The sequence below is a fragment of the Benincasa hispida genome, chromosome 4 (genome assembly GCF_009727055.1).
Source record: "Benincasa hispida cultivar B227 chromosome 4, ASM972705v1, whole genome shotgun sequence".
In the NCBI taxonomy this organism is placed as follows: Eukaryota; Viridiplantae; Streptophyta; class Magnoliopsida; order Cucurbitales; family Cucurbitaceae; genus Benincasa; species Benincasa hispida.
In genome coordinates this window covers 26,809,959-26,820,160 of record NC_052352.1, presented here as the reverse complement: position 1 = coordinate 26,820,160, position 10,202 = coordinate 26,809,959, and the positions used below count along the sequence as shown (strand labels likewise).

General features: G+C 36.8%; 2 protein-coding genes across 5 annotated transcripts; one reads left to right on the top strand and one right to left on the bottom strand.

Annotated features, from left to right (window-relative positions):
- Window positions 1-670: 670 nt before the first annotated feature.
- On the top strand, window positions 671-5,695 carry LOC120075570 (probable E3 ubiquitin-protein ligase RHG1A). 3 transcript variants are annotated; one of them, XM_039029094.1, is made up of 7 exons: window positions 671-982; window positions 2,713-3,337; window positions 3,410-3,915; window positions 4,031-4,081; window positions 4,160-4,258; window positions 4,435-4,599; window positions 5,350-5,695. In XM_039029094.1, the coding sequence occupies exons 2-7, from the start codon at window positions 2,740-2,742 to the stop codon at window positions 5,416-5,418; spliced, it is 1,488 nt and encodes a 495-aa protein (XP_038885022.1). In that variant the 5' UTR covers window positions 671-982; window positions 2,713-2,739; the 3' UTR covers window positions 5,419-5,695. The 3 variants fall into 3 exon arrangements, with proteins under 3 accessions (XP_038885022.1, XP_038885020.1, XP_038885021.1); XM_039029092.1 differs by having other exon boundaries at window positions 2,713-3,915; XM_039029093.1 differs by lacking the exon at window positions 671-982 and adding an exon at window positions 1,033-1,167 and having other exon boundaries at window positions 2,713-3,915.
- On the bottom strand, window positions 5,515-9,995 carry LOC120075571. 2 transcript variants are annotated; one of them, XR_005481357.1, is made up of 2 exons: window positions 7,333-9,995; window positions 5,515-6,825 (listed from the first exon to the last, which is right to left on the bottom strand). XR_005481357.1 is itself a non-coding variant. In XM_039029096.1 (2 exons), exons 1-2 carry the CDS (start codon window positions 9,318-9,320, stop codon window positions 6,530-6,532), a joined length of 354 nt encoding a protein of 117 aa, XP_038885024.1. In that variant the 5' UTR covers window positions 9,321-9,995; the 3' UTR covers window positions 5,515-6,529. The 2 variants fall into 2 exon arrangements, 1 of the variants encoding a protein (XP_038885024.1); XM_039029096.1 differs by having other exon boundaries at window positions 9,263-9,995.
- Between the last annotated feature and the right edge of the window lie 207 nt (window positions 9,996-10,202).

Here is a 10,202-nt window from a genome sequence, read left to right as displayed (position 1 = left end):
AAATACTAATAGATAGTAAAACGTTTTAGAAAAAATCAACAATAAATCAGTAATAAATTATAAATTTAAAATTCATCGCATTGAAACTAAAATAAAATATTGAAAATACATAGAATAAGTATAAAAATTAAATATTAAAAATATATAGACTAAAAATAAATGAGTATCTAAGTATAGTCAACGAAATAACATTTCAATCAATCAATAAATAAAAATTACAATAGTAATTATGAGAAAAGTAAGGGAGAGGAGAACATAATAATAATAATAATAAAACTCAAAAAAGGAAAAGGGGAGGAGGGGGAAAACTCTTAACAATAAAATATAAAGAAAGAGGATTAGATAAGAGGCTAAAAGCTCCCAAAGAAAGAAAAATAGAAAAAATAAAATAAAATAAAATAAAAAGAAGAGAAAAAATAAAATAAAATAAAAACAGGGGTAGGCAGGTCAGCTGGTGAGGTGGGGCAGAGCTTCTCTGTTCCTTCCAGTCCACAAAAATGGAGCCTCTCTGAAGATGACGTCGTAGCCATTCACAGCCATTGATCCTTGACTCTCAATCCAACGGTCCATATTTCCCCACCTTCCCTCTCTCTCTCCTCCTATCTCTCTCTACTTTTTTTTTTTTTTTTTTTTTTAATTTTTTTAATTTTTATTTCTATTTGGACGGCACAACTATAGAGTTTTTCGGTCCGCCCCCGTTTTCTTTCCCTCTCTGCCTCTCTCCTCTCTCCTCTTTTTCCGTTTCCTTCTTTATTTTCCAATGAATTTTAGTTGATTTGATTATATTGGGATTGCAAATCGACAAACCCTTTCGTCCTCGGATCATTCATACACGTTTTTGCCCCTTTCTAATCCCCTTTTCATCTCTCTCTCTCAGAAAATCATACCTTCCCTCTCTCGCTTTGTGAATATACTTCCTTCATTAACCTTCTCTAGTTCTTCCTTTCTTTGATTGTTCTAAACAGTACCAAGACGATACCAGGTAGATGATTGATTGATTGATTGATTAAGCCTCACTTCTTTTTTTTAGCTTTTTTGAATCATGGGTTCTGTTTCTTGTTTCGGTTGATATTTGGGATTTTTTTTCCATGGTGGGCGATTTCCAGATGATGCTAACAAGAGTTGATTCTGTGTTTTTTGTTGAATTTATGGCGTTTTGGGATTTGGGTATTGTTCTTTGACCCTCCGTTTTGGTTTTATGATACCACTTTCTGAGAGTTCTGACATGAATTTGATTCTCTGTTGTCGTTAGTTTGATTCTGAATTTCGTAAAATCTATTGGGATTGTTCTTTTCTTTGTTGGAATATAGAATTTGTTGTTACTTAGCTGTTTTTGGCCGCTCTTGTTCAAGAATTTTTTAATGGGTGTAAACTGAAGTTGTAAACTCATCTTGGTTTTTCTTTTTCTTGTTTTGATAGTTTTTCTCTGATTATTGAGCTTTTTAATCCCTTAAATCACGGAGCTATTTTGTTTTATAATTATGGAGTGAGCTTTTTTTTTTTTGTGTATAGAACAATGAAGAATAACTTTATCCTGGGAAAAAAAATGGTAGGCTTCACTTTTGTGGGGATGGATTTCGAGCACCTGACACAGACACCTTTACCTTTTTACTTCTTTTGGTTTTCCTCTTTTTATTTTGACTTTAATCAAATTGGTCCCGTTTTTGTGACCTTATCTTGGATTAATTTGATCAACTTCTTATTAAAATAAACCATAACTAAATTAGTTTTATTGAAAAGGCTAAGTTATTTATTTATTTTTATACCCAAATAAATGTTTCTGTATCATGGGTGACTTTCTTTATGATGTTTTTGCTTTTATCATTCTTGAAACTTGGTTTGTTTCATTGCCATGGATGCTATAGATTGTATTTCTTGGAGGAGATAAGCATGGTGGAATAATATCTTTGTAATTGAGAGTTAGGTGATGAAGCAGACCCGAGACTTGTTAGGCTGCTTCTATATTTCTTAGGATAGTTTGCTTTTTCTTTTTCTTATTTTTTATATTTATTTACTTATTTATTTAAAGATGAAAAGATGCTCGAATGTATGCAATCTACTCGTAGTCGTAGTTGTAGCTTCAGTTTTGAGTCTTGACCCTGGCTTAGAGCAATAAGGAGATGAGCAGTATTCTTTTGGATATGGAAACAATACCTGTGGGGGGCTTATTTTGTTTTGAGTTTAGTACTTTTTAATTATAGATAGACTTTGTTCATCAAAATTCTTAAATATAGCTTTTATCCTGCATTGATTTTATGCTCTTATCTTATACTAATTCATCGGACAACTTAGTTTGATGAAGTACAGTAGCATTAGTTTTGTGGGTTGTAATTTCACTTAAGTAAACATATGCAGTATAATTCTTTCATGATTTGGGTCTTAAGTTTCAGTTAGCCGGTTGGTATATATAGAGTATGTCAATCATGAACCTGGATTGGAGTAAGTTGATAGTTGATATCCTTTAATCACTATTTTGGATTTCCATTCTTCATATCATAGATAATGAGAATATCGAACTTTTCAATATCGATGAGTTTTAACAAGTTATTATTGAGTGTATTCAAATTAGATGCTATTATTTGAAATTTGGACTGCTGCTTGCCCTGGTTTGTACAAACTATATCCACTTTGTTTTCTGAGTTGCCTGCATCTGCATGACTTTGTAAATATTCTTTTTTTTTCAACTTTTCACCTTGGAGATGGTTGTTGCAGAGTCGAAGCATCTACAATTTATTGTACATGGACGAATACCCTAGTAAAAGAGTTGCTGATGGATACACATCCAGAAGGGGACCCAATGCTGTTTTGAAAGATACTGCAAATAGCAGAGACCAAGATGGTAAATATTGTAGCCGAATTGGTTGCAGTGGCAGACTAAACTCTCCAAAGAGCACGCGGAGTAGCTATTCAGAGAAACTTAAATCTCCATTACAGTCTTTTCGAACCTCTTCAAGTGGCAAAGAAATAGCTGGAAGTTCCTCTAGGACATACTATGCTGTTCGAGGTTCCAAGAAATCTGTAGCTGAAACTCAGAGAAAACTATCCACCCAGTTAGAAATAGACTCTTCAGAAACTAGTAGCACTCAGGATGATCCAGAGATTTCACAAGTCATCCCTTCAAACGAAAGGATACGAACGGGACTTCATGTTAGTCTTAAAAGTTCCGATTCCATTGATGACGCAATGATGGAACCAGGAAGCTCCAGTGTCGCACCAAACACAAGAGGGCGAAGGGATTTCAATCAAAGATCTGGAACGCGTAATAAGGACACTCCAGCGAGTTCTTCTGTGTTGACAGGTTCTAAAAGTTCTCGCCCAACACCACGTGGTGGTGCAGGTAGGCAAACCTTGAGAAATTTCAGATGTAATTCAATATCTGACGTCATCTCATCAGGTTGTTCTTCATCAGATCCAAATCTTAGTAAACGGAAGGATACAGAAAAAAAAAGGAATCCTGAAGCAGAAAGTAGCTCTACAAAAGGAAAGAAAATGAATGGATCATCCTCGGAAAGAAGGATTACTAGCTCTGGTTATGGCGTTTCTATATCTGATTCAAGAGGAGCCAAAAATGGAACTTCTAACAGGGATGGCATTGCATCAGGTCGTTCTAGGGCATCAATTAATGGGACATCAAGAGCAAGATCACATGGCAACAAACCTGACAGAAACACTACATCTTTGCATGAGTCGCAGTCCTTAATCTCTCAGGTGTCGCAAGGCCATCAACCCAACAGCTCTATAGATAATAATGCTCATGAAGTCTCTACAGAGATTTCAGACCACCCAATTTCTTACAGAAGGTCAGATAGTATGAATGAGAATATACTTAGTCATAGACCTGCTAGTCCTGCAGACATTGGATTGGCTCGCTCTTTAACAACTCGAGATAGCTTTCGGCACTATGGTATTGCTGAGGTACATTTCCATATATTCACAATTTATTTTGGTGAAGATCTATAAAAAAGAATACTTCATTTTCTCAGTCTAGTCATTGTCTCTAATTAAAAAATATTTCATCTGGATTTTTAAGGTATTGTTGGCACTTGAAAGGATTGAACACGAAGAAGAGCTAACATATGAGGTAGGTAGTTCATGATGTTTGTCTTTATTAGTTTATTCATTCACTACAATTTGAGCTAACATTTAATTTGCCTTGCAGCAAGTAATTCTTTTAGAGACCAACCTTTTCCTTAGTGGCTTAAACTTCTATGATCAGCATAGAGACATGAGGCTGGATATTGATAACATGTCGTATGAGGTTTGCTATTCTCTTTAGAAATATTGTGCTGCTCCCTTTCAGATTATTGTATCCAAATTTGTCTCATCTGTCCTGCCTTGTAGAGTTACATTGTGGCATATATAATAACTACACTTATGTGTTGTGTCGGTTGTTCTCGACTTTGTACTTATCAACTATTTTATGATGCTCGACAGGAATTACTCGCTCTAGAAGAGAGAATGGGAACTGTGAGTACAGCAGTTACTGAGGAAGCATTGTCACAATGCTTGAATAGAAGCACGTATCAGTCTAGACATGCAGAGGATACATCTGCCGGTGGCAGTGAGTATGAGGATGGTGTCAAATGTTGTATCTGCCAGGTCTGTTTACACCAGCTGCTTGTTCTTAACCTCTGGTTATAGCATTAAGTTAGAAAGAAAAAGGGAAAATAAGCCATATTTAAGCTTAGCTTTAAGAATGCTGGAACTGAGGATGCAAAAATACCTGAACTGTGCCAAGGAACTGATTTGTTCTCCAGTTATATTATAGGTTACCATAATATCAGTATTTGCATGCATGTACCAACATATCCGACATTATGGTAACCTGTAGTATAAGTGAATAACAATATGGCAACCAAAATTGATGTTCCAAAGTTTCAGCTGCTTTCTATTCTAGTATCTGAACTTTTAAACGTCAACTCTCGTAAGACCTCCACTTGGTCTAAAATTTTTTTTTGGCGGGGGGGGGGGGGGTGTGTGTTAGAATTTCGAGCTTTCATTAAGATGAAAGAATGTATAAAATATAAGGACATAAGAAAACAAGCCTACCAAAATAATATCAATTTTAATGCTTCAACTCCCGTTAGACTCCTAGTTTTGGTCCTTTACCATAAAACTTCTATATATATAGAATTTAAACAAGATATCTTTTTCATAGGAAAGATGTGTAGTTTAGGAGAAGAGATGAAGGAATGGAACCCTAAATAACAGGGCAAATATTCAAGGACTTAAACTATATTTAAATTTTAAACTACCTGAGTCTCTTGAACATTCAGATTTTCCAATCTGAAATCGACACTCAAGCAGTTAATTAACAAGGCATTTCGACTTGTTCTTTTCGCTGCGGAGGAGAGTACTCACATGGAGATGAAGTCGGGACGCTGCAGTGCGAGCATACTTACCATGAAGGGTGCATAAACAATGGCTGCGGCTGAAGAACTGGTGCCCCATATGCAAAGCATCTGTGGAGGAACCTGCTTCGGCTTTGCCTTCATAATTCGTTTGATTGTGTCCAAAAAAAAAAAAAAAAAAAAAAAAGGAGGAGGAGGATTAATCTTCTCCCCCCACCCAAGATTTATTGTACATAGCAATTCTGTTCTATTTAAACCAACTTAATAAGCACAGGCCGACCTTTGGCTTTGAAGTCCAAACTCAGTCTAATTGGTGAATGATGAAATCTCTCCACTTGTAAAAACCGTCCTTTTAAATTCTCAGTACTTCCATTTACTGAATTTTCTAAATTGGACTGAAAGCAGTCAGATTTATATCTGAGTTTTGTTTCTGAATTTCTGTATTAGTTTTATTTTCTTTGAATTTTCAAATATTCTATGTTGGTGTCTGAATTCCCCAACTAAATATCGGGATTGGACTTCTGTTAGAATTTCTGGTGCATTTAGTCAAAGTTGTTTGATGTCATATATAAATTTGTCGGAATCTCTTTATACGGCGAAGCTATCATAATGTGACCAACAGTTCTTCATGGTTAGATGTGGAGAGAGAAATACCCGAATTTTATCTGGGTAGTTACTAAGGAGTATAATTATTATAAGGCCAGTTATATTGTAGTGACCAAATTGAATAATGTTTCTGACCTTTGAGTCATGTAACCCTCTAAACAGTTGATGGATACACTGAGGATATATGCTTAAAAAGTTCTAACAGAAACAGCAGGAAAATAAACATCGTATCAATCTAAATATTGCTGACTATTGCGATATAAATGTGGAACGTTCTGAACATAGATGTTTAAAGAATAAAAATGCTATATCATTTTATAGCATCTGCATCTTTCTATCTAACCCAAAAAAACATGAGATACAGAGGATACCATGTGCAGATTGTAGTGATGAGTTATTCATATGAAATTCAAATCGATTCTCAGATTTAAATACACAAATAGCAGCACTAAGTTCTTTCACTAGTAGTTACCTCTCACCAAGCTACAAACTACATCTTTGCAAAATTTTGTATATTTCCTCAATGATCTAAATTTACACAAAAGCTTGAGACCCTTAAATCATGGCTAGATCTATCTGTGGAATGGGATAAACAGAAATATCAGAGTCGTTTCATTCCTCAAACGGATGCATACAAACTTTCTCCAGTTCCAGTATTCCCCTAGTTGTGTTGGATTAAGCTCCATTGCTACCTTGAAGTCGAGCAAAGATATCGAGCACTGTAATCTGTGCTTGTGTTCAACTTCTCCATTTCCGTTGCTACGTCGTCCATGTAATTGATTATTCGGCAACATGCCATTGATAACCTTCCCCTGAATCTGCTGCTTACGGGCAATAATTTTCTCAGGCTCAAGTGCAGGCCATGCTCCTACAAAGTCAACACAATACCTAATTAGCTGCTTCAAATATACATCCGACACCTTATTCAAAATATAATCACAATCTGCAGAAGCACTGCCTAGGCCCTGAAATGCAGCAATTTGTTCCATGCGTCGTCTCGGTGACTCGGTATCCAACAAATGACCAATATCACTAAAGCTAAAATCTCCCCCACAATCCACTCAATATTGAAAGGGAAGGATTTCATAAATTTTGTCCGAAATTAAATTCGAACTTTGTAATTCCATCAAAAGTGCCTATCTCAAACGATTGTTTTCAAATGTACATGAGGAAGAAAAAAAAAGTTAAAGAGTGCATTAACTCGAAGTAGCATTTGTATAACAATTGGTACATAGATTTCCGTGCAGAATATTAATTATAACTGCACGTTTCATTGATGGTGATTGGAACTTGCATAAAAGAATTTTGAACTTTTATCAAATAACTAATCATAAAGGAGATATGAACCGTTAAACCTTCTATATTACACACTTACAAAATGAGGGGTAAAAAGGGGACTTTACGAGTGATACCACTTGCTGGAACCACTAAAGGAGAATATGCTCAAGGGACACCACCTGCTGAAGCCGTGATAGGGGAATATGACTGAGGGACTAGAACTAGGCTATAAAAAGAGAGTGGGGGAAGGAATGACGCAGGGAATAATTAGGGAAAAGGTTGACAAAATTTTTTAAGGGGAGAGGACTACCAGCTCCCTTGGAAGTGCTGGTTTTACCATTCTTTTTGCTTCTTTTTGTTTTCCCTTTTTGTTAGTAATTACACTGGGATTGTTCGCTATATTTTCTCTATTTAGACTCTTATTCAATTAGTAACATTACACTACTAGAGCTACTTTTGCTCTGTTTTGTTTGATGTCCTTGTCGGGTTATTTGAGTGCAGGAAGGGAACCTAAAAAATTGGTATCAGAGCGTTAATCTTGGGGCGAACTAGAGCGATGGTGCAGAAACAAGTGGAAGAATGATTGGAATCCAACGAGAAGGAGATAACTCACATGAAGGATATGCTTCTTGGACTCTATAAAAGCATCGAGAAACTATCGAAAGAAATCAAAGAGAATAATGCCGCACGTAAGAGTGAAGAATCCAGGATCTATAAAGGGTCGCGACTCAAGCTCAAAGGAAAGATTGATGAAATGGAGTCGTTCGTGAATCTAATGAACAGAGGCATTGATAAGAGCAAATATAAACGATTGGAAATGTCGATTTTCTCGGGGGAAAGCCTGGAATCTTGGGTCTATTGTATTGAGCACTATTTCGAGATCCACGAGTTGAACAACGCGGAAAAAGTGAAGGTGTCGGTGGTGAGTTTTGCTCCCGATAAGTCGATTGGTTTAGATGGAGTCACAATCACAAAGCCATCACATCCTGGGAAGAGTTGAAGAAGAGAATGTTCGACAATTTCCACCCAACGGAAGAGGGTAGTCTGGGGGTGAGGTTGATAAGAATTAAACAAGATGATACCTACGCGAAGTACGTGAAGAAGTTCATGAACTACTCAGCCCCTTTGCCGGACATAGCGAAAAGCATTCTCCAAGATGCTTTCATGAATGGGCTGGAACTGGCCCTATAGGTCGAGGTTATTAGTAGACCATCAACTTTAGAAGATTGCATGCGAGAGGCCCAATTGTTGAATGATAGGAACGTGGCCTTTCAGTTGGTTCGGTGTGGCTGGGTCAAATAAGAAAGAGGCCCAAGGTGTGAAAAAAGAAAATGCGATGGGTGATAAAACTACAACAAAGGGGAACGAAACCCTAATGATGAGGCAAATTTCAATTCCGATGAAGGTCACCTATGGGAAGAAAGAGCCACTGATGAAACAACTATCTGATAGTGAATTTAGAAAAAGGTTGGATAAAGGCCCATGTTTTAATGCAACGACAAATACTCCCCTGGGCATCGTTGTAAAGCAAGGGCTAACCGTGAATTAATGTTGTTTATTATGAATGATAAAAACGAGATGGAAGAAACAGAGGTGGGAAAAGAAGGAGTGCCAACCGAAATGAAGGTGATGGAAGTCACTGAAAATGCAAAGATAGCATTGCGTTCGATGTTTGGGTTCTCAGCGAAAGGAACGATGAAATTAAAAGGAGGAATGGAAGGAAGGGAGGTGATCGTCCTGATAGATTATGGGGCAACATACAATTTTAAACATATGAAAATTGTGGAGGAGCTGGGTGTGCCAATTACTTGGTGAGGTGGTGATTGGTAACGGGACATCGATCCAAGGAAGGGGGAGATGCAGTTCAGTGGTAATCCGATTTTCGGAGCTAGAGGTAATGGTCGATTTCCTTACAACTGATTTAGTGAAGATGAACGTTGTTCTGGGGATGCAATGGCTTTGCACGACTGGATTCATGCAAATACATTGACCTTCCTTCACAAGGGCGTTCATTTCTAGAGACGTACCGATCATTCTGAGAAGAAACCCTTCGTTGAAGAAGTCAGAAGTGTCCTTAAAAGCCATATCCAAGATTTGGGATTGAGAGAATGATCAAGGGTTTTTGTTTAAATTTCAGAACCTAAGAATGGAGGAAAACGACGAGGAGTTACTTGAGAAGGTGGATTGAGAGAAAGAAAACTACCCGTCATGATCCAATCACTATTAGATGAAAATGAGGACGTGTTTGCAGTATTAAAGACTTTACCTCCCAAAAGTGCTATCTACCACCTAATTTTGTTGAAGGAAGAACAACAGCTAGTCAATGTTCGCCCCTATAAGTACAAGTACACACAGAAAGAAGATATAGAAAAGCTGGTGAGCGAGATGCTTCAAGTAGGGATAATTCGACCCAGTCGTAATTTGTATCTAAGTCTAATGCTGTTGGTAAGAAAGAAAGATGGGGGATCACGATTCTGCATGGACTCTCGGATATTAAACCAAGTAACCATGTCAGATAAATTTTGGATTTCAGTGATTGTAGAGCTACTAGATGAGCTACATGGAGTAGCCATATATTCCAAACTTGACCTCAGATCCGAATACCACTAGATAAGAATGAGGGACAACGATATTGAGAAGAATACATTTAGAACACATAAGGGATACTACGAATTCTTAGTAATGCCCTTCGGATTAACAAATGCTCCGGCTACCTTTCAATCACTTATGAACCAGGTATTCTGTCTCTTCTTATGCCGATTTTTACTAGGTTTTTTTTTTTTTTTTTTTTTTTTTTTTTAATGATATCTTTGTGTACAACCCTAATATCGAAGGAACTCTTAATGAAAGGCATCCATGAGTGCATCAGATCTTTTCAATTTCATTGTGACCAAAATACAACACATACATTTCCTAATAGACAGTTATGCAATTTTCCACTAATTAACGAACATACTTTGATCAAAT